Source organism: Rousettus aegyptiacus, unplaced genomic scaffold, assembly GCF_014176215.1.
Source record: "Rousettus aegyptiacus isolate mRouAeg1 unplaced genomic scaffold, mRouAeg1.p scaffold_m13_p_12, whole genome shotgun sequence".
In the NCBI taxonomy this organism is placed as follows: Eukaryota; Metazoa; Chordata; class Mammalia; order Chiroptera; family Pteropodidae; genus Rousettus; species Rousettus aegyptiacus.
This window is the reverse complement of record NW_023416287.1, coordinates 34,329,124-34,352,326: the sequence shown is the minus strand read 5'-3', so window position 1 is coordinate 34,352,326 and position 23,203 is coordinate 34,329,124. Positions and strand designations below refer to the sequence as shown.

The 23,203-nt window shown below is 52.4% G+C and overlaps 1 protein-coding gene across 6 annotated transcripts in view; it reads left to right on the top strand.

The window, feature by feature from the left end:
- Window positions 1–23,203, top strand: part of RRBP1 (ribosome binding protein 1) — a 65,257-nt gene extending 42,054 nt beyond the window's left edge. For 3 of the 6 annotated variants that reach the window (XM_016164887.2, XM_036229695.1, XM_016164892.2), the window contains 20 exons: window positions 2,156–2,308; window positions 3,211–3,329; window positions 5,568–5,721; window positions 7,557–7,695; window positions 9,323–9,501; window positions 9,673–9,707; window positions 12,356–12,446; window positions 13,248–13,340; window positions 15,288–15,380; window positions 15,458–15,541; window positions 15,680–15,769; window positions 16,530–16,622; window positions 16,950–17,021; window positions 17,598–17,693; window positions 18,278–18,361; window positions 20,132–20,248; window positions 21,029–21,112; window positions 21,364–21,459; window positions 22,022–22,165; window positions 22,634–23,203. In XM_016164887.2, coding sequence (XP_016020373.2) covers window positions 2,156–2,308; window positions 3,211–3,329; window positions 5,568–5,721; window positions 7,557–7,695; window positions 9,323–9,501; window positions 9,673–9,707; window positions 12,356–12,446; window positions 13,248–13,340; window positions 15,288–15,380; window positions 15,458–15,541; window positions 15,680–15,769; window positions 16,530–16,622; window positions 16,950–17,021; window positions 17,598–17,693; window positions 18,278–18,361; window positions 20,132–20,248; window positions 21,029–21,112; window positions 21,364–21,459; window positions 22,022–22,165; window positions 22,634–22,672 — 2,055 coding nt within the window. In that variant the 3' untranslated portion in view covers window positions 22,673–23,203. The remainder of the gene's footprint in view (window positions 1–2,155; window positions 2,309–3,210; window positions 3,330–5,567; window positions 5,722–7,556; window positions 7,696–9,322; window positions 9,502–9,672; window positions 9,708–12,355; window positions 12,447–13,247; window positions 13,341–15,287; window positions 15,381–15,457; window positions 15,542–15,679; window positions 15,770–16,529; window positions 16,623–16,949; window positions 17,022–17,597; window positions 17,694–18,277; window positions 18,362–20,131; window positions 20,249–21,028; window positions 21,113–21,363; window positions 21,460–22,021; window positions 22,166–22,633) is intronic. The other 3 variants (XM_016164889.2, XM_016164888.2, XM_016164891.2) reach the window with 3 other exon arrangements.

The following is a 23,203-nucleotide window of genomic DNA, read 5'->3' as shown; positions in this document are numbered from 1 at the left end:
GCTATTTCTGAGCCAGCAGTGCTTGCTATGGTGTCAGACCTCCTCCCTCAGTCCAAAGAAAACTGGGCTCCAATCCCCACCACCACCAGGCATGCCTCTTAATAAAATCTGACCCTTGAAAATGAATTAACAATTTGACAGGCAAGAGGAATCCTGGGATTCTGAGCTCTTATTATAAAAAGAACCCAAGTTGGGCTAGACAAATGCCCTTAGGAAAAGTTGGCTTTTCTCTGCTCTTTAAGAAAGCCCAGAGGCAAAAGGAAGGGAAATTCCATTGAATTCTGGTAGCCTTGGGACCCCGTCCCCAGGAGGTTGGGACCTTTACACCCTGACCCTGGGTGGATGCCCAGCAGTGCACAAGGCCTGCTCAAGGTGGGTAAAGCTGTCCCCAGAAAGATGCTCAGTGCCAGCCTCTGAGTGTCTGTCGGTGTGGCCAACAGAGGTAGGTGGAGGATGGCCCATATGTAGCTGTATCACCTGCTGCTATTGTGGCTGTGGACCCTCTAGGGTATTTCTCAATTTTGGTTTCTTCTTCCGAGACTGGATCCTATACTTTAAGGGCTCTTGTCTGGGAAACCCAGCAAAGAGAAGGGGTCTCCCCGCATTGCTGGTGTGTGGAGTTTTACTGGTGGGGCTAGCGGGTCTCACACGTTAGAGGAAGCCTGGCAGATCCTTGAATCCCTGCTATGTTGCCCTGTCCTGCTTCTTCGGAGGTTGCTGGACCAGCCTTGTCATTCTTCCCACTTTCTGGGACTCTTGTGGCCTCACACAGTCCCAGGTTCTAGGCCACTTCTGCCACTTACAGTTGCTCCTCAACCTGGGACACCATTTGCTTCCCAGGGTTCTGTGACCTCAGCTTCAATCTGCTGTTCAAGATCCTCATCTTACTGAGAGAACTGAAGGAGACAGCTGCTTGTCTCACAGTGGGCACACAACATCATCCTCCCCTCCCATTTTTATAGATAATCGACGAAGCATTCCTGAGCCTGGACCTCATGGTCCTGTGGGCTCTTACCGTGGGCGGAGCCAAGAGGATTGTCTTTTAAAAGTGGGGCCATTTGGTCCCAAGTGGTCCCAGGGAATGCCATGTGCACAGAACAGCTCTGGCACCCAGCAGCCACCCCAGTTCACTGAGCCCCTCCCCTAGCCTCCAGTTCTCTCCCATCGCAGGCAGGAGGGACACTGGCCCTTGGGAATGGGTCTCCCTGGCAGCCCTGGCTTGGAGAGGGAGAGGATTTCCCACTTCTCTGGTTCACTACTTATGATGGGGAAGACGTAGGGCCTTGAATCTCGTGGGACACTTGCACTCCAGTCACCCAGATCAGCTGAACCCACATCAAGTGGTTGCCATTCTGGCTGGAGGCCTTCTGGACAAGGAGTGCCCTCTCCCCAGGGGCCCATTGCATCAACCCATCCTTACGCTGTCACCCCATGCTTCCTCGAGGCTTTCATCCACTGCCATTCCTTCTGAAATGACACAGATCCTAGCCAGCCCTTCACCCTCAGCCAACCCTTCTTATCCTGTGTTCTGCCGCTGCCTGAGGCTCAAGGTCCCCAGGCCGAACATCCTATGTTCATTGTGACATTCAACACTGCCCAGAACAGACATTCTCTGGGCTATGAGGACTGAATGGCTGCTCACGGAGACCCACGCCCTCCAGGAGTTGGGGCTGACCTCGTAGCCACAGTGAGACAGGCAGCTATCCATGTCCCCACCCCAGCAATCAAGGCTTGCAGCCTTGTCAGTCCTGACAAAGGTGTTCAAATAGAAGTGGGTGTTCTGGGGCCTGGATTTGAGAGACTGAGCCAAGTCGCGTGTTATAACCCCAGCAGGGCTGAGCCAGTGTCCCTGGAGAGCCCATGTTTACTTGCACCTGCCTGTGTCCACTGCATCTGCTGTGGCCAAGGCCTGACATCCAGCCCTCTGCTGGTCAGCCCAGCAGCAGGGTTTTCCAGGGACTTCTCATGTCTTGCTTGTTGTCTGCTGTGACTAGTGTGGGGCTATCTGAAAACTCAGTAAGGAGGGTTCTCGTTGCTCTGCTCTCAAGCTCCTCCCAGCCCCAGTTGATGCTCTGGGTTCTGAGGATCTTGGGTTCACCTGATAAGCTCCTGCCCTGCCTGCCTAACTGGACTTATGCCCTCTGCTTTCTCCCAGGAACTGGCAACAGAAAAGGCCAAGGCAGCAGCTGGGGAGGCCAAGGTGAAAAAGCAGCTGGTGGCCCGGGAGCAGGAGATCACAGCTGTGCAGGCCCGAATGCAGGCCAGCTACCGGGAGCATGTGAAGGAGGTGCAGCAGCTGCAGGGCAAGGTGGGCAGCGGTTTCAGGGGCACAGCTGGGGGGCGAGGGAGGGCTGGAGTGGTCCCCAGAAGGCAATTGACAATGTCTGAGGAGGGGTGGGGGTAGGGGGTTCTGCAGAAACTGGTTCATTTTTAGACGAAGCAGCTGTTTCATCTGGCCAGATAATGGCAGCCAGTCCACAGTGTGTGTTTAATGTTACTAACCAGGAAGATGTAAAATGAATTTTAAAGAGCACCTTTGGAAAACAGTCTGGTCCCAAGCAGCAAGCCCTGTGTCCAGTCTCTTGGGTGCCTGTGGGTCAAGTTCTCAGCCTTTATGTGACCCTAGAGCAATGCTAGCTCTGCCTTTTCCATTTCAGGTTGAGAGGACCCCATAAAGCAAGACCTTAAAACCATACAGCTCTGGAGTGGGGCCAGCAGAGGGCGTGTCCAACTTGGCCTGCATAGTTAGAGCACTGAGCCTCATCTCCTCAAACCTGCACTCTGCACCCCAGTCACCCAGATCACCTGAACCCACATGGGAGGCCAGAGGGCAGGAACCAAGGCTTCCTTGGGGTTATTGTTGGCCTTGACTATGGCCATGTCCTTTGTCTCAGAATAGTCAACTTGGTAACATCAGAGGCAGAGTGTTCAGAACATTTCTGGGGCTCCGGGCTGAGCACTTGGCTGTAAGCTGGGAAGCAGAGGAGAGAGAAGAGGCTTGTGGCTGGGGTTCATTCTTGGCCCCAAACCCCTGATGTTGGAGCTGTGCAGTTTTTAGACCCCGTGTTCTTAGGAGTCTTTCCCACCTCATGTGGAGAAGTAGAGCTCTCAGGGGTTTTGTCTGTGGGCTGTGACCTCACTAACTGTGTTCTAGAAGTCAACTCTCTGTAAGGTCAAACAGCACTCTGATTTCTCATCAATGATTTTCAGATCCGGAGTCTTCAGGAGCAGCTGGAGAATGGCCCCAACACACAGTTGGCCCGTCTACAGCAGGAGAACTCCATCCTGAGGGACGCTTTGAACCAAGCTACGAGCCAGGTGGAGAGCAAGTAAGCTCAGTGCTCTCAGTCACACTCTGCAGTGGCACATTCTAGGGGCCTCTGGAGCCAGGGATGGTCCCCGAGCTTCTCTCAAGGCTGCTACGGAAGCAGTCTAGTTTCTTACTGGACCTGGGGCTGGCTGCGTACTTCTGTATCTCCCCATTCAGGGCTCCATCCTGACCCTCAGTCTCTTGTCTGGCTCTGAAGTGTGGCCAGCGTCCTCTCCTGTGGTCAGGTTGCTCCAGTTCTTCCATGCCCATGCCCATCAGATCCTGGCTGCTGCTGGTATCTGCTTTCCTAGATGAGCAGATACTTTTTCCATGTCTGTCTTCACAAAAACCTGGTGCGAGGCTTTTAAAAACTAATTGTGGCCCAGAACATCAAGTCCAAGTGGATTGTCCAAGATCAGAGTTTGATGTGGTGTAGGGATCTGCTGTGGGCCTGAGTGCCTTGATTCTCCACTAGAGATGGTCCCCTGTGCTAGAGGGACATTTGCTTTCAATGCACTAGCAATAAGCACACCTGCCTAGCCTGCTTAGCAGAGTTCTTGACTCAGCATTGCCTCTCAGGAGTTGAAGTGCAAGGAAGGTGAGTGAGCAGACCCCAGAGAGAAGCACAAATATCACCATGTTAGGTACACCTTGGCCTTCTTCCAGTTCCTTGATTTGAGCATTACAGTCTCAACAGGCTGGCCTGGAGGAAGCTTCCCTGCATTTCATTTTAATTCACATTTCTTTGACTTCTCTTGACCTGAAGTGTCCTGAAGGGATATTGCGTTTATCCCCAAAGCACCTTGACTCTTGTCAAGAGGAGAACTGATTAAGCCAGAGAGCACCAATACCCTCAGTCATTTAGTTGGAAGTCAGGGAGGGAGAACGTCGGCCCAGGAGCTGGACCAGGGAGGGAAGTCAGTGCCCACACATCTGTTTTTGCTGGTGGCTTCCCTGGCACAGAGTAAGATCTGATGGCCACCTTCCTCAGGCCAGTCAGTCCCTTCTCTGTAGAGGTCCCCTCTGTGCACGTCTTCATCTCATTCTTGGCCCATCGGCAGGTTGGAGGTTTGTGGCTGCAGTTTCCTCTCAGCAACCACAAGCAGAAGGTGAACACACGGGTGGAGGAACATTCCAGCTTCCCCTGTCATGTAGAATTTGCTGCGGCCACCATCCTCGGGAAAGCTCTAAAGCATGGAGACCTGTCACCCCGAGGTGGTATATGCTGCCTGTATCAATCTGGAAATTTTGCACATACAGGATGGGTGTTCTCAGGCCCCTCCCAGAGCTATAAAACAGTTCCAAGAAGCTGCCCACCCAGCCTGTCTCCATCCCCAGGTGCTGGAGTCTCACCTCTCCATGAGCACTCCAATCTTGAATCTTGGTACTGTGAAGTGTGAGGTGACAGCCCGGTAGAGGGCCTCAGGGTGGCCTCCCTGGTGCAGATGAGGAAACCCAAGTTCAGAGGTGAGAACCTCCCACTCAATCCCCCAACAGCAGACAGAACTGGTCTTGGCCAGGTTTCCTGCCTCCCAGGGTTGTAGACAATCTTGTCTATGTCGTTCATCTTATCTGGTGCTGTCCCTTGGCTGGATCATTGGCCCTTCCTTGAAGAAGTGTCTTTTGTGCTAGTGAAGGAGGTCAGCTTGTTGATTACCTCCTCACACTGGAAAAGGTGGGCATTGAGCGGCCCCTCTTTTCCTCTTAATCAAGTCTCTTTCCCACCCTCCTGAACTTCTCAGTGGTCCTGAAACCCAGCTTCAGTGTTGAAGTGTTCAGTGTGCAGTGTTGAAGGGTCCATTTTGTTAAGTGCCTCAGCCTCCCTCTTTGGGTGAAGCCCAGCACATGGCCTCCAGTGGGCTGTTGCCGCTGGCCCTGTGGGGGGACAAGGAGAAGCAGTCCACATTTGAGGGCTTGTTTGGACCCTGCTTAGCAATGAGAAGAGTGTCTTGCCTTTTTTTCTGTCTGAATTTCCAGCTGTTTCTGGAAGGGGCACCAGTAGGATGTTTAGTGCACACTTTGCTCTTTGCTCTCTCTGGTCCATATACCATGCTAATAAAACTCCACCCAGCTGATAATGCAAGAGGGGCTTTGGTAATAACTCCAAAACTTGGGCAACTACTTAAGAAAGAGCATGTGCCCTGAAGGGAAAGTTCAGATCACGGTCCTATTCACCTGGGGGCAGCTTTTGGGGTTGGCGACAGCTGACTCAAGCCCTCTTCTGATTATCATTTGGGGGCTGGTGACTATCTTTCAGGCAGAACGCGGAGCTAGCTAAGCTCCGGCAGGAACTCAGCAAGGTCAGCAAGGAACTAGTGGAGAAGTCAGAGGCCACCCGGCAAGAGGAGCAGCAGCGGAAGGCTCTGGAAGCCAAGGCAGCTGCCTTTGAGAAGCAGATCCTGCAGCTGCAGGTGAGTCATGGTGGTGGCCATCTCAGCGCCCTGTTCACCCCACTCGCCAAGACTGTCTGTAGCAGGGACAGGCCAGGGCTTGCCAGGCCACACTGATTTATGCCTTCCCAGCCATTACTATGACAGCTGGAGATTCAGGCAGAGCCAGTGCTAGAACCTTCAACCTTGGCCTCGTGAATAATCATGATCGCTAATTAGCATTGAGTAGCTGGTTTCTATGTGCTAAGCATTGTTCGAAGCACTTGATAAGCATTAACTCAGCTAATTCTCATTGTGACCCTATAAGGAATTTACCTTATAGGTAAATTGACCCTATCTATAATTTACCCATAAGGAAATTCGAGGTGTAGAGAAATTAAGCAACTACCCCAAGTTCATGCAGAGGGAGGATTCGAATCCCCGAGTCTAGCCCCAGAGCTGTGTTTGTGCTCCCACACTCGCCACCATCTCTGGTTCCACAGCTCTAGCCATAGCCAGCTAAGTGAATGTTAGCCGCCTCTGGCGTCAAGGCTGGGTAGATAGTCTTCCTTCTCAGCCTCTGGATGTGGCCTGGAAGCTCTTGTTTTCCCAGGAGGATGCCCTTTCTCCTGAGGAAGGAAGGTAGTTTCTGTCCCCAAAGTGCACTGGGCAACATCCAGTGTGGTTCCTCAGCCTAGGTGCCTTGCTGCCTGTTGGCCTAATGACTTCTAGATCCTCCAGCTAGCCTGTTGTGGGGCAGGTGACTGGATGTGGGGAGTCTTGATATCATGCCTGCTTTACATTTAACTTTCCTGGATAATGAGGAAATCCTGGCGTCCCAAAGGGCTTCAGGTCCTTTTTCTGCTCAGTCATTGAAGCCAGGCTATAGCACATAGGGTAATGGAGCTGTCTTGTGGAAGAGACAAACACAAAATTGTAAGAATAATGTTTGTATGAGACTAAAGGAACATGGACAAATAAACAGTTTGGATTATTTAGGTGGAATTGAGATGGATAATACGGTGTTTACTGATTTTCATGTAAAGTGGGCTCTCCCAGACTAATGAAATCAGAACCACTGGGGTGAGCCTGGCCATGATTATACTTTAAAGGCTCCCAGATGGTTCTGGTGCTTCTTGGGCTAGAACCACCACGCTAGTGCCCAGGGTGTTGCCATTATGTATCATTTCTAAAGACCCAGCCTATGGCCAAGGCCTGGCTCTCACCAGTAAGCCCCAGACTCTGAGCATCTCCTGCCCTATCAGGCCTCAGGGTACTTGTCCTCAGCCTAGAGCCACACAGAGGAGTCCGTTTCATCCCTTTTGACCCCAAAGATTCTGAGAATGGCTGACTACGGTGGTGACCGCAGGCCAGGATTTGGTGTTGACAGTGAAGCTTTGGTGTCTACTGCAGGATTTCAGAGCCTCAGTTTCCCCATCTATAACATGGGTGTGACTATAGTACCTGCCTCATGGGGTGTCTGGGGATTAACCACAATGATACATAGCACAGTGCCTAGAATAGTACCTTGCTTGGAAAAAGAGCTCAATAAATGTGAACAGTACAGGGGTCTGTTCAGGAAATTTCCAAGTTAGACTGGAGGTTTAAGTTGTAGGAGGCATCTCTCTGCCACCCTGAAGTGAAAATGGTGCCCGTTTTTTGTACGACCCCTTTATCCTGAGCTAGCTCTTCAAGGGCTAGGGCAGGCATGGCCTCTGGGCTTTTTCCAGTGGATGAACTGACTTTAGAAATTCAGGTGGGTTTTATAGATGTCATCGGGGTAGATGGCAGGGTGTCCTGTGTGACCTCAGACCTAGTTGAGGGCCTGGCCTCCCTCCAACATCCTCATGGCCCTTTTCCCTCTGCCTACTCCCCAGGTATCTCACAAGGAGAGTGAGGAGGCCTTGCAGAAACGCCTGGATGAGGTCAGCCGGGAGCTTTGCCGCTCACAAACCAGCCATGCCAACCTGAGGGCAGATGCTGAAAAGGCCCAGGAGCAGCAGCAGCAGCTGACCGGTGAGGGCAGAGGCTTGGCTCGGAGCCTCTGGGCTGGGTGGTGCAGTCTTTGCTGGGGCCAGATGCATAGAGTGGGCCAGTCCTGTTGGCCAGGGAGAGAAGCATGAAATCCTGGACTTGGTTCCTCAGAAAGTCTGTGAGGCAGAGATTGTGCCCTGTCAGGGGACAGAATAGAAATACAGGGGTGAGGCTCACCCCCATGAGAGAGCTAGGCAACCCGGCAGAGCCTGTGAGAACTGGGTTGGGGTATAGCTTATGAGGGTTAGGTATGGGGGTTAGAGCCTTTGAAGTCTGGGCTGGGGAGTGGGTGGCGAGCCGAATGTGCTGCCACCTCCAGCCTTGTTGGCCATGGAGCCCCACCTGGAGCCATAGCTGTAGGTGAGCTGAGGCACTCCCGAGTTCATTGCTCACCTTCTTGGCTGACTTCTGGACCTTTCTGTTTCTTTGCTCAGTTAACCCAGAAGGCCATTGTTGGAACGTGGGCCTGTGGTCCCCCAATGTTCACAGGTCACCTTTCACAGTCGAGAGAGGATGGTGAAGTCTAGGGCACCCAGGGCCTCTAGAGAAAGAAGACAGATGACATCAGTTATAGCTCAGTGGTCACTTGCTTACCAGTATTTCCTGAGCGACATCCATGGGATGAGCACAGCTGTGGGCATCATGGTAGGGCCAAGAGTGAAGCAGTAGGCATCAGGGCAGCAGTCTAGCAGGAGAGACAGGCATAGGTAGGTAGAGAGACACACATCAACAGGGTCCCAGAGCCTTGTGCTCTGCGGCCTTCAAATAGCTAATGTGACCTAGGGTAGGGTCAATGAGCTATTTCTATTAAGAGCCAGGTAGTAAATATTTTTGGCTTTGTAGGCCAGATGATATCTGTCACAACTGCTCAGATCTGCTGTCATAGTTTAGAAGAAGCCCCAGACAAGGCCTGGTTGTGTTCCAGTAAAGCTTTATTTACAAAAACAAGGATAGCCCATGGACTTGGTTTGCTGATCCCAGCTCTAATGGGCCAAGTGTGGCTTTAGATTGGGCAGATGGAGGGGATGTTTAAGCTGAGGTCTGTATCATGGGAAGGGGCCAGGCTCACAGAGACCAGGAAGGGACAGAAATGGAGTGCTAGGTTCCAGTTGCCTAAGCAGAGCTTCATTTGGAAGTGGCAGGCAGCTGAGCCTGGGTTTGGGGTGAGACCAGGGCTGCGGGACTTTGCAGAGTCACAGACACAAGGATAATATTTACAGCATGGGACTTATCTGAGGTCATCGAGGGAGGATACCCATAGAAGGCCCCTGCTCTTGGTCTCAGCTAATGTGAGCAATCTAGAAAACAAATTTTTAGAAACTGTAGCTGACATGCATTTTAGATTTCTGTCATTTTCCCATGAGTGATCTAAGGGTGTTTCAGTCTACCCTAATGAGTCCTCGAGAACAAAGCCAGGGTGTGACTTTCTCCAGTAGCTAATAAGGCACCCCAGCAGTCAGAAGTATGTTTTAAACTCCCAAGCACACAGGGGAGGCAGGGGAGGGCGTCTTTGGTGCCCATGTGCTGAGGGGCTGGGGTGGGGGGGGTTGTCCATCCTGGGTATTTCCTGCTCCTCACCCACTCTTGCTTTTTGCTTGTCCTGGCACAGAGCTGCACAGCAAATTACAGTCCTTTGAGGCAGAGGTGAAGAGCAAGTGCGAGGAGCTGAGTGGTCTCCATGGGCAGCTCATGGAGTCCAGGACAGAAAACTCCAAGCTCACAGAGAGAATCCAGTGCATTGAGGCCCTCCTGGAGGCAGGCCAGGCCCGGGATGCCCAGGACACGCAGGTCAGCTGACACCACCTCCCCAGGGCTGATGGGAGGTGAGGGAGAATGCCATCGAGTCCTGACCCCGCTGTGTAGAAGGATGAGAACAAATGGACCCCCCACCCTGACTGGTTGCCAAGGGAGGTAAGTCACATGGTGACTAAGGAACGTTCTTTCTGTTTCTCATTTCAGGCCAGCCGAGTGGAGGACGACCAGCAGCAGGCCCGGTAAGTTGAGATGGAGAACTCTAGCCTCAGCACAAAGTGGCCCAGGACCTGGGAGCCAGGGCTTTCAGTGGGGCACATGGCTCCCCTTGGAAGAACCCTTTCAGAGGCCTCTGCCTTTCCCCTGTCCCTCCAGTGGCTTTGAGGACAGGATATGCCTGGGCAGGAAAAAAGGCAGCCTTGCAAATAGCTCCTTGCCTCCTCTTACAGGGCAAGACTCATATGTGTGGAGAGTAGCAGGTGCCTCAGCAGGGGGCTTGGACCTTCTTCTTCCACCCATCAATCCATGTCTTGATGGGGAAGGGTTGGGAGTTCTCTCTTTGTTTACAGATGAAAGATTTTAGGTACTGAGTTCATATTTCAAATGGGAAAAATGATTATACCCAGAATGGAGAACCTGGGAGGTGGCCCAGGCTTTTTGCACAGATTTGGGATGTTGGTGCAGTTCAGAGCTGGCTAAGTTGCAGGTTTGTTTGCAAGGTAACTTCACTGCTGGCAGGCTTTATTGTACCTCTGTGTTGGCAGGCCAGCATCAGGCTATGCTGGTGCTAAGGCTGGAGCTGACATCTGGGTGTGATGGCCCAAGTTGGGGGGCCTGGAGTCCTTGGGACTGTCACCTCTGGAGTGTGCATCCCTAAGCAGTCGCCCATGGGCTTGGAAGGTGGCTGTGTGGCTGGGGTTCAACAGGGCAGCCACATGGGGGCGAACCATGGAGGGTGTCCCTATGCAGATGGTCAGACGTGCTCCTGGCTATCAGCCAACAAGTTTTCCTTGTTCTGGTTGCTGCCACCAGTGAGTCATCTTCCCCATGTTCCCTGGCCTCAGGCTCCAGGGTTTGGGGGCTTTGGAAAGAAGCCAGCTACCCAGAGGGCTCAAAATGCCTCGTGGAACCCAGAATCAAACCCCCTCCATCTTTCTTTCTCAGTATGCTTTTCTATAGAAAGTTTGGGCAAACTTTGTTTTCTGTGATATTTGTTGGGGTAGAGAGGTTGTGCTTGTTTAAGTGTTTGCTCTTCTACTTTTTAAGGTCAGATTATTGGGCCACACAGCAAATTATTATGGTACTTGATTCATGGTGCAAATAGGGTTGATTCCAATTTTTTGTGTCATGCAGGTGTGTTTGCTGGAAATTGTTTTTTACCACCTCCTCAGACAATTGATTTGAAAGTTGTATCTAGGCCAGGTTGTCATATTCCTGGGTAGAAATGAGTGATCCAGCCCCGATGTTCCGTAACTCAAGCAGTGGCCATGAAGGGTGTGGGATGTCAGTGTGTCCTTGCCACCAGCCTGCTGAGTCTTCTTCCTCAGGGCCTTGTTCTTTTGGGGACCCACTTGGGGTAGTTTGCTGGAGGCAGGCTGTTGCATAATGCAGGAGTTGGAGGAAATATCTGTGAGGGGTCTCATTGGAGCTTTGAGGGTGGGGTCAAGGTTCTGTGGGCCTGAAACCGACATCCAAGAAGTTAACAAACTGTCTTCAAGGCCAGTTGCAAACTGTATTTCGAATAAAAATGTGAGGTGGTGCATAGTGGGAGTCCATTCCAGATAGGATGGTTGGGACAACCAGTGTACTCTGCCCACACTGAAATTGTTGCATTTTGTCCTAACATGCTTTAGAATGGTGGTTTTCAAAAATGATGACCATGGCTCACAATAAGAAATACAGATATACATGTCCCCATCTGGTGTCATTGGCAGCCCTGCTGCCCTCTGAGCAGGGCTTATTTCCCACTTTCCAAGTGGCTCTGGATGTGCTGATTCAAGTCAGCATGATCATTTCTGGATGTTAGATTTCACATGTCCCTGGGGCCTTCCTAGTCCTAATTCTACATCTTAATGCAGAAGGTGACATGTCAAAATGTCTATTTGAAGCTTGTTCCTTAGAATAGCTAGTACAGTTCTAGCTCTTTCACTTTCTGGATAATGAGAGTGGGGAAAGCCCACTGGGCCCTTTAATCTAAAGAGGGTTGTGAAAAGATGGGACCAACATCTTACCAACCCTATGGCATCTCGGGGTCATCTTGGGGCTGCTTTCTCAGAGCCCAGGTGCAGAACTGAGGGAAGAGACTTTGGGTCTCAGGAGAATTAGGTTTTGGACAGTGTATGGTCCCACTGTACCCAGTGAACTGAGAGTCGTGGTGCCTGGAGTCTCAATAGGTATGCAGGTGACAGCACTGTATGGGTCTCTAGCTCAGGTGTCCTCTGAGGAGGCCTAGCCCGTGTCTTTTGAATGTCAGTCAACATGTTCTATGGCAACAGAGCAGGACCAGGTTGAGCAGAAACTGTGTAGGCAGTGGGCTCTTCACTAGAGCAGAAAGCTTCCTGAAAACACAATTGTCAGGGCCAGTCCCTGCACTGGTCACTGTGGCTGATCTGACCTCTGCAGTCTCAATGGACTGTCACCAGATGGGATTCTGGTAGCCTCTGGGGTTTGTATACTGGTCCTTCAGCACTCAGGATGAGTGGGAGGGGAGGGGTCAGGGTGGCTGCTTGGGCTTCCCCGAAAGCTTGTGCCCTGCAAGGTGGTTGGCAGAGTGGGGGGTGCATCTGGCTAGGATGGGGGCCTAGGTATAGAAGGGGGACCTCCCAAGATAGGACTGTGGGGGCTGCGGGCCCTCCGAGCCTGGGGCAGTGATCCTGCTGTCTCCCTTCAGCCTCAAGGAGCTAGAGTCCCAGGTATGGTGTCTGGAAAAGGAGGCGACTGAGCTCAAGGAGGCAGTCGAACAACAGAAAGTGAAGAACAATGTGAGTATTGGACATGTGTCTGTGTATATGCCAGGGACTGAAGGGGCCATGACGCCAACCCTGGACTAGTCAGGAAGGGGCCCCATCTACCCCTTTATGTCCCATCATGCTACTCACTGCTGAAAGCCTACCGTCTTTGGGGGGCTTGGGGCGCCTTTCTGCCTCTCGGGTCCATCCAAAGTCCCAGAGCAGACTCCTGTTGGAACAGCCTCGGTCATGTTCCCCCAACCTCTCATGATGGGGACAGAATGTGCTGATTAGCCTGGCCAGGGTCATGTAATCACCTTGGACTGAGGAGGCTGGCATCAGGAAAAGGGGATGTGGAAGTGCCTCCTCTGGCGGGAGTGGGTGTAAAGGAGGCTTAGCTGTATCTTCTCCACTGGGCTGCTTGCCCATCACCCCTCACAGAGCTTAGGCTATTGGGTGACCCATCTGCTCTCTCCAAGGGCTGCCCCAGCTGTACAGAGTCAGCCAAGGAGTCATTGCTTGCATTTTGGTGATAGGAACCAGACTGACCCTCCTTTCTTCCAGCGTCTCCCTGGAAGGATGCTCAGCCTTCTCACCCCCTCATACCATGGCCACCCCATAGTAGGCTGTGACACCTTGGCCTTGTGTTAGTGCTGCCCAAGAGAGGCCCAGTGGACGTGGGCCAAGAGAAAAGGCATGTTGTCCCTTTGTAGGCCCCCTGTGGAGTCTATAATGGGGTTGGGGAGGTTCTGCCCTGCTGTGACTGGCAACTCATGGGAATTGTGTCAGCAACTACTTCACCTGGCTTCTGACCTTTTCCACATCTTCCCTCAGGATCTCCGAGAGAAGAACTGGAAGGCGATGGAGGCAATGGCCTCGGCTGAGAGAGCCTTCGAGGAGAAGCTGCACTCCCTGACCGAGGCCAAGGTCAGAATCCGGTCCTCAGACTTGCCTGCTAGTCAAGACTCGATCAGCAGCACCTGTGTAGTTTAGCAAACCATAAAATGCACTAACTGCCTGCCGAGCAGCCTTGGCCCTGGAGTGCCTCAGAAATCCACACCAGGGACCCTCCAAGAAGCTGGCATACAGAGTGCCCCAACTCCTGCATCTCCCTCCTTCCCTTTTTCTCATTTTCCCTCACTCCCCTTCATTTCTCCTAAGACAAAGAGGGAAAATGTACCCTTGATTACCTTTACTCAGCTGGGCCCTTTACCATCAGGGGACAGAGACAGAGGCTGTGCGGGCTGTGAGCCCACCTGGCTGCTCCGCCTGTTAGTGAGCTTGACATTGGGTTGTCTTCGAAACTCTGATATTTTGTCTGATCCTTCTGGTTTCTCGGGCCCTCTGAAATCCTGGCCCAGTAAGTTCTATGATTTATCTTTACAGTAGGTCACAGAAGGGAAGGACATCTTTAGCAAACTCTGGTCCTAAAGTCCACTTTGGTTCCATGCTCCATGCAGCCCAGATTGGGGAGAATGCAGGCATCTCATTGTCTGGGTCCCCCACATCACCTCTGGAGCCCTGGGCCAGGAGCCAGTGCTGAGGCTATGGCTGGGGCCTGTGGCCTATAGCAGCAGCAAGTAGATGCTTCACCCACTCCATCTCACCACACATTTCTATCTCTGATGAAAGGCCCCAGGTTGCCACCCGCCCTGGCCCCACCACCCCAGCTTCACTGATGCAGAAGGAATGTCTGTCCTGTTATCGAGAGCTTTGCAGTGACTTTCATGAGCCTCCCAGGAAGCCCAAAGGTTGTTTGAGATAGGGCCCCAGGACAGGGTGGGAGGAGGAGGGCTGGCCTCTGTCCAGTTGTGGCAGCTATACTTAGACTCCCCAGAGTTACCTTGGAGCCTTTCTGTCACAAATGCAAAATCTGTGATCAGAGATGTCATCTGACTTGCTTGCAGTCATGCAGCCAAATATAGACAGGAGGTGGTCTTCTTGTCCTCTGGTTCTGGTCTCAAACTCCCACGACTGGGGGCCTGAATGTTGGTCACAGGTTAGGGAGTCCATGGCAGGCCATTGGCATTGTCTGTAGATCAGTAGGTGAGCCAAGAAGGATCCTTTTCTGAGACCCAAGTCCAGACTATGTGGGTTCCATGTTCAAGCAGGGCATCCGTTTGTCGGCTGTCCATACGTGTGTTCTAGAACAGCGCATGATGGCTCCTATTCAGTTGGAGTTCCTCATGCTGCCCTTGGGGCTCAAGCTGAGGCTCAGGCTGTGCTAAGATTATGGGGGTTTGGCAATAGGCTTACCCTGCAGAGAACAGGTTATTAGGGAAACACCTTTTAACTAGAAATCTGCAGCTACCCCAGCCACCCCCCAGGCCGTGGACAAGGGATGTGATCTGTCCCTAGCAGACACTTCTGTCCTAGACTTGACTTTATAGCTCCTTTGGCCCTGCTTCCATTCCTTCTTCATGCTTTGAATGGGAGCCTCAAAGAGGATGGATGGGGGTGCTGGCCCAGAACGCATAGCCACAGCATGGAGTCACACTTTTTGAGAGATGTGACCCCAACCCAAATCTGCTGGGTTGGTTTCTGGTTTTCACTGTGAGAGGTCTGGTCCTCCCTCCCTCCCTCCTTCCCTCCCTCCCTTCCTCCCTTCCTCCCTCCCTCCCTCCCAGGTTGCTGGGTCCGGTCACTCCCAGCCAGAAGTAGCTCCTAAATCGTGGCTACAGGGGTGGTCAGAACTGGCCACTGAGGCTAAACACTCCCCCCGCTCCCCACTTCCCAGTCAGCCCCGCAGAGCCACCTATCTTCTTTGATTCTTGTCCTTCCCCCTTCCTGGGGGTGAATATCCCGGCATTTCCAGGGACACTCCCTGGGGGGTGCCTTAAACCACCACGTCTGAGTACCATCTTACCCCCACAGGAGGAATCAGAGAAGCAGCTCAGCTTGACTGAGGCACAGACCAAGGAGGCCCTGCTGTCTCTGCTCCCTGCGCTCTCTGACATGGCCCACAAGGTAGGGGAGGCTGCTCTCTGGGACCCCACTGCTCACCCAGAATGTCACTGGGCCCCACTTATAAATTTTTGTTGCAGAATTATGCTGAGTGGCTCCAGGAACTCAAAGAGAAAGGCTCAGAACTGCTAAAACAGCCACCAGTAAACACAGAGCCCTCCTTGGTAAGCATGGCACGCGCTTGCTCTCCCAGGGCTGTCACTTGCTCTCTGGTCCCCAGGAAGGGAGGTGTCCAGAGTTGTTTCAGCCGGAGAAACCCTGTGCTTGGCTAAGCAGATCCTTGTTCTGCCCTGTGCCCTCAGGACCTGGCCTCCAAGCTGCGGGAAGCCGAGGAGACCCAGGGCACCCTGCAGGCAGAGTGTGACCAGTACCGCACCATCCTGGCAGAGACGGTAAGACATGAGGACCGCAATATCCAGCTAGGCTTTTGGCTGGGCATCTTGTAGGGCACCGTTGGGAAAACGAGCTTTCAAGGCCTGCAGAGCAAGGCAGGTAGTGGTATGGAAGAGCCCACTGTGCCCTCTGAAAAGAGCTCTGGGTTCAAACACTGGTTCTTTGGGACCTTGGGCAAATCTGTGTCCCTCTCTGGACCCTATTTTGTTGGCTAAATGGTAAAAAGGCAGAGTAAGGGGCTCAGATCTTTGTTGCTTCTAAGCTGAGGAGAGGGCTGAGTTGCAAGTTTGGGGCTACTCTCAGGGAGATGGAGAGACTTGGTCATAACAAGGAATAGTCTGGGGAAGGAAAGAAAGGCATGAGCATTTGGCTGACAGCAGGCTTGAAGCTGTGCTCTCTGTGACTCCAGAAGCAATGCTAGGTCCAGCCCTCCCACTCTAACCCCATCCTGTGCCCCTCATTCTAGGCCAGTGAAGTGGGCATTAGAGGCAAACCCAGCAGAGATGAGAGTACCTATGACCTCATTTGGGTCACAGCCCTCATTCTCTTGTGTGCCTTGCAGCCTTTGTTCACACACTGACCAGAGGGCTTCACTCCAGGACCGTGGTCCACCTTGTTCCCCATATGACATTGACAAAATCTGACAAAATCAGCCAGGCAGTCATCACAGGGGGGCCAAGGGGACAGGAAGACACAATTTATGTTTATGTGGGGTGGGTCCTCCACGGAGAGAGCCCTGTCTCAGTGCCCATTCCTCAGGAGGGCATGCTCAGAAACTTGCAGAAGAGTGTGGAGGAAGAGGAGCAGGTGTGGAAGGCCAAAGTCAGTGCCACGGAAGAGGAGCTCAAAAAGGTACAGCCTGGGCCCTCTGACCTTCCCCAGGGTCCAGCGACACAAGCATTGCTCCAGGGTGTCCACTTCCCTCAGAATTCAAACATAACTTAAGACAGCTGGGAAATCCAGGGGGGATCATTTGGGAGATAGTCACATTGCTGGTTTTTGGTGATGTCATATTTATATAGTGATTACAGAATAACAACTGACTCCTCAATCTCAAGGTGACCCCCTGCCCCATTCTTCCAGGAAAAGGCTATTGTGTCATGCCTGGAGTGGGTGGGTACCATGGAACTTACTGAGAGATGGGGCTCATGTTTGACTTGAGGCCTTCTTGCTTTGTAGTCACGGGTCACAGTGAAACATCTCGAAGAGATTATAGAGAAGCTAAAAGGAGAACTTGAAAGTTCAGATCAGGTATGTACAGGGGTTTTGCTCAGAGAACTAGTATCCTTATTACAGAGAGACATTATTACAGGGGCTATGTTGGTTATTTTCCCTTTTGGACCACATGTCTTAAGAGAACCTAGAGGATCTTGTCATTCCTATTTTTCCTTGAGAGCCATCTGCAACCTGAGTAGCCTGGGACAGTGTGGGCCCTGTATAGAATGCCCTGGTTAACAGTGGCTTCTGCAGTGACCTTTTGAATCATGGGAGCTGTGTGAGGTGGCCTTGCTGCCCTCTAGTCACACAGTCAGCCTGGGACTTGGAGAAAGTGCCCCTGGTATCCACCTAGCAAGTAAATCTAAAAGTTCTCTCCCTGGCTCCTGAGGTCTGAGAACACGTCAGGACCCAGGAGTGCTGGAGCTTGGGTACCATTTTCAGTGAGGGGTTCTGTTGTCATGGGCTCATTTCTGCCTGGCCTTTGTTTGCCCCATAGCTGATAGGGCCATGGAGGTCTCCCAAAGTTGGCCGCACTTTTTGCCCCATCACCCTGTTCCCTGCTGGCCAACTTGAGGCCTCTGACATGTGCTTGTGTATGTGCATGTCCAGGTGAAGGAACACACCTCACATCTGGAAGCAGAGCTGGAGAAGCACATGGCTGCTGCCAGTGCTGAGTGCCAGAGCTACGCCAAGGAGGTGGCAGGGGTGAGTCTCCCCGTGGGGTCTCATCCTGCCCAGAATTGTTCCTCAGCAGCTCTGGTTAACCTGAGCTCAAAGTTCCAGTTCTCAGGCTTTACTCTAGGTCTTAGGCCGGCCATCCTGAGGAGGTGTCACAGGCAGATTTCAAAAAGGCAGCATGGTTGACAGAGCAGGGGTGAAGTCATATCAACCTCACAGCAAGAGAATTCTCCATCTGGCTTAGTGACACTGTTTCTGTGGGGCATGAATTTAAATCTGATCCTGTGTTCTTACTTCGGAAGCAGAAAGAACAAACCTGACACTTCCAATTCTGGTTTGATCTCTAACTTTTGGCCTTATTTTGCGAGATTACCTATAAACATTTGTAAAGGCCCCAGATAAGGCGCAGTGAATGTCAGCCTTCCTAAGTCATCAAAAAATACAGGAGCTGCCAGGGGCCCGGGAGTCCACGCCTGCTCTACCCTGTAGTTTTCTCAAGGGTTTGGGTTATATGGATGTATTAGATTGTGTGTTTAGGCGCTAACTCATAGGTTCTGGTTTTCTCTTTTCTCTCCTTTTCCCCTATTACCTGGGTCTGTTTTCTCCCCAAGCTGAGGCAGCTTTTAATAGAATCTCAATCTCAGCTGGATGCAGCCAAAAGCGAAGCCCAAAAACAGAGCAATGAGCTCGCCTTGGTGAGTGAACCTGGGGTGGGGCAGTGGCGGCTTATAAGATGGGTGTGTGTGTGTGTGTGTGTGTGTGTGTGTGTGTGTGTGTGAGAGAGAGAGAGAGAGAGAGAGAGATATTTATTTCTAATATTCTTTTATATCCCGTCAAAGGTAACGCAGAGTGACAGGGCATGTGCACTGATTTGGTATTTGGGCCAGGCTTTGATCAGTCTGCGCCGAAGGGGCTCTTTACATGTTTGCTCAAAACTCCAAGCTGGGCCTGTGGCTACCAGGACCAGCATGCTCAGGCCCCACCATCCATCTTCCCTAGTACAAACTGGTCCCTGGCCACAGTGCTGGGAGCTCAGGGTGGTCTGATCCCTGTGAGCCAGGTGTCACCTGGGGCCTCTCTGGGCCTCACTGCTCACTACCCCATGGTTGCTAGCACGAACCTTGCTCTACGTGGGACTTGGGCCTTTTTTCTCTGTAGTGGTGGCTGAGACTAGTTTGGTTCAACCACAGGCGGGGAGGGAGGCCTACTATACAGCTAGCAGTAGAAGTAGACTTGCGAAGCTCCCTGTTGTGCAGAGGCCAGCTTTGGTGTCTTGATTACAGTCCCCGCTCCTTGGCAGGGTCAGCCAAGCTGACAGTTGGGAACCCACTGGTCCCTATACCAGCTCCAGGCTGAGGATGCAAATAGCAGCCTATAAGGCCACATATGTGTTGTGTTCGATCTGCACGGTCTTTTTTTTTTTAAATCTTGAATCAGTTGTTAACATTTAGAAATTGGAAGGTTTTCAATAAAAGTGGATGTGACTGGTTTTCTGTGAGGAGACTGAATGAAGGTCTGGTGCGTGGGCTGCCATTCCCACAGCAGCATCACTGAGCCTTGAGCAGCCCCCTGCATGGTGCTTGCGCCCCTGGAACCATGACACCAGAGGATAGATGCCGTCCAGACAGAGTCACCATCTGAGCCAGGGGGCTACTACCCACCAAAGCTAGGTCTGGGTGACAGGCCCCAGGGACACTGCCCCAGGCGTGGAGCACATGTGAATAAGACTCCTCTGAGTATCTTTATCATTGGCCTGCACAGTTTGGTTTTTGCCCCTCACTCTCGGGGTTCCCCTTCGAGTAGAATCTGTTGGAGAGGGCTTGAGATTACCCACATCCCCTGGGGAGCTCATGCCAAGGGTCCCGATTGGGACCTTTACTTGAGCTTAATGGGTGACCAGATTGAGGCTCAGTAGTCTGGAGACTTAGGGGGTGGATGTGCCATCTATCCCCAGCAATGGAGTTCAGGGTGGAAGGACCTTATTAGGCAACAGTATTACCTCATAATCTTCCTGTACCCAATAAAGGGCCCTGAACAATGGGCTGTGTCTAGAAGGAATCCAGAACATGTCAGTGTTGTCTGTGCTGAGCCAGTCGGCTGCCTCTTATTCCCTTTTGAGTTCCTTAGCTTTGTATGTGCTGTGTTCATCAGGGGTCACCTTGCTTCTGGGGAGAGCTGCATGCCGGCTGAGCTTAGAGCAGAGCACATGGGTTAGGCCAGCCCAGCCCCTTTATTGGCCCCTGGGCTTCACTCGGTTTGGCCTAGGTTAGGAGTTGTGACATTGGCCCCACTGCCCCAGTGAATCTGTGTGGGGACTCCAATACAGATCAGTTACCAAACTGGGTCCCCTGTAAGGGCTTTGGGTATTGAGAGCATCTGGGGCCCTCCCAAGGAGGTCTGTATGTGTGTGCAAGGTGGGCATGCTTCCAGCTGTGTTTGCACAAATCCACTCCTCCCTATTTCAGGTCAGGCAACAGTTGAATGAGATGAAGAGCCACGTAGAGGATGGTGATGTAGCTGGGTCTCCAGCTGCTCCCCCAGATGGCCCCCCAACAGAGCAGGACCCTGTCGAGGTTAGGGCGGTGAGCCAGTCCTCAGATGTCTGTCACTAACTACCCTCTCCACCCACCTCCACCTAATCAGAGCACAGATGGCAGGCCTCTGTCCTGGCTAAACCCCTGCTATGTGCAGCAACTATTTCCCTCTCTCCCCACCTCACTCTATCCAGATTCCCAGGTGGGGTCACCTAGGTTCTGAGGAAGCCACAGAGGAGAGGAAAGGGCATGGAAGGTAGCCAGGTGGGGAGTTATTAAGAGGCTCCATACTAACAAGTAGGGGAGAGACTGGAAGAGGGAGGTAGGGTAGCCAGGCCTGCAGTTAGGGATTTGATCTCCCACTGTGGCCCTTGCTGGACGTCACTAGCAGGGTGCTTGCTCTCTAGACTTTTGACCCAAGTAACTGCCTCTGAGAGCCCTCACCAGGAGGCAGGGGCCTGACACCAGGACAGCAGTGAGGTTGTCGTTGGGTGGGGATACTGCTGTGAGATGGCTCTGAGGCATCCTTGTCCTGTGGGGCTCATTAAAGGTGCCTTAAGTCAGAAGTCCCAGCACCATCTCCTTCAGCCACACAAACTTTTATGCCCAGAGGCTGAGGCTGAGGCACCATCTCCCCAAAGGGGGAACTTTGCAAATGTTGGCTGGCAGGCAGAGGCCACTCCAGCTGGTCAGAGGCAGGGAAAGGTGGGAGCACTAGAAGCAGCTAGAAGGTGGAGCCCCCCTGGTCTCAGCCTGTTTAGGAGCCCTGGGCTCCTAAGAGGGTCCTTCACCAGGTTGTCTAAGTATGTTTGTGCTATTCCCATGCAGCTGAAAACACAGTTGGAGCGGACAGAAGCCATCCTGGAAGATGAGCAGACACAGCGGCAGAAGCTCATGGCTGAGTTTGAGGAGGTCAGACCCTACCCAGGGGGCCCTGAACCACTGGCTGTCAGGGATGGTGGGAAATGTGGCCCAGACTGGTGGGTGTGGTTCTGGAGGATGTCTCCCAAAGCAGTAGTGTTGTACAGTAGGTCACCTGCCTCCTGTCCATAGTGTCGAACTGTCGTTCCTTCATGCTGGGTTCTCTCCCATCCCTAAGCAGGCAAGTTGGGTTTGTAGGGTCAGAACCCATGTCCTGACCCTGCTGCCCCCTCTCTACCAAGGCTCAGAACACAGCATGTCGGCTACAGGAAGAGCTGGAGAAGCTTCATACCAGCCCCCTCGAGTCTGCAGAAGCAGAGGTGGCCACACAGCTGAAGGTAGAAGGGTGGGCTCTGCTCCAAGGCTTGAGCAGGGCCAGCTCTTGGCGCTCGCTTCCTGTTGTCACCATCTGAGGCAGGAGTGGGAAAGGAGCCATCTTGCAGCCCCTTGAGCAGGGTCCAGACTACTTCGTGAAGGGTTGTGGGGGCAGTCCCTAAACTTCCAGTGTCATACATGGCAGCCACTAATCAATGTGGCTATTTAAATTTAAATTGAATAAGACATTTAATTCCTCAATCACAGTGGCCATATTGCAAGTGCTCAGCAGCTACCACGTGTGTTGAGTGGCTCCTGCCTTGAACAGTGCATATTAAAATATCCCCAGTGTCATAGGAAGGAAGTTATACTGGCAGTGCTGGTAGACAGGACAAAGACCTAACTCTAACATGGGCTATTTGCTCCCAGCCATCACTCCTTATCTCTGGGTGACCAGGAAACAGCATCTTCCCGCTCTCAGAGGGCTCCCAGTTCCTGGGGCATTGGGCCTCATGGGCATAGCCAGGTAGCCTTTCTGATGTGTGACACATGAAGGCTGATCCCCTTCAACCCTCTGACCCATAGGAGAGACTAGAAAAAGAAAAGAAGTTAACGAGTGACTTAGGACATGCTGCTGCCAAATTACAGGAGCTTTTGAAGACGACCCAGGAACAGCTGGCAAAGGAGAAAGACACAGTAAAGAAGTTGCAAGAGCAGCTGGACAAAACAGTGAGTGTCTTGGCCACAGGGCCCCTGGCTCACTCCAGTTTGCTGAGGAGGGCTGGGCATAGTGCTGGGAACCCTAGAACTCCTGGGAAGCAGGACGAATAGGAGACACAGACTTGGGACAGGAGGTGTTGCGGACAGACTTCTGAGGGCAGCATCAAGACATGCAGCACCCACCCTTCTATGGCTTCCCTTAGTGAGAAGCACGTCTCTGACCCCCCCCCCCCCCACTACCAGCCCAAGTTCTCACTCTGCAGCCTGTGGGACTAGGATCCTCACTCAAACTCGGGGCTCATCTCCTCCAGCCCTAGGAGTCAGCTCTGCTTCTCTAGACATGCTGGGTGTTCTCTGAAGGGCTTGGAGTGGTGTGGGATATTAATCTAGGGGATACTGGCGATCCCTAGGGGTTGGGGTAAGTGCTCTCCTTGGCTCCTTGGCCCCAGCCTCTCACTCTCTCTGCCCTCTTCTCAGGACGACGGTAGCGGCACAAAGGAGGGCACCTCTGTCTGAGTCTCCTCTGGAAAAAGAAGTTACTATTCAATTTACCAAAATGCCTTATACATTCCTTACAAATAAACAAACCAACACAGCATTCGGTATCCAGGCCCAATTCCAGTGGCTCTGAGAAGCCATTAGAGACAAGAGTCTCTTAGAACCACACAAATCTTCCAGACTCCCCATTTGTAAAAGAACCTCTGTCACATTTCGATAAACACTACTCCCCAGGACCAGCCCTGGATCACCGCCGAGCAGACGCCAAAGCCCTTATTAACTGTGTGACAGACCCTGGGGTGTGTGTTGGGGAGGCCGGGACTCTCTGGCTCTCTATATGTCAATCAGTGCAATTGTTTTGTCTTTCAGTGGGGTGGGATTTGGGAGGCACGTGGACCATGGTGAGTTTCAGGCTGTGGCACAGACTGGAGGGGCCGGGCCCAGCCCAGCAAGGCATCAGCCCCTCATCCCTGGAAGAAGTTGCCAACCAGAACTGATATGTGACCTCCTGGATGTTAATGCCATTAAAACCATCATTGTCGCCCGGCA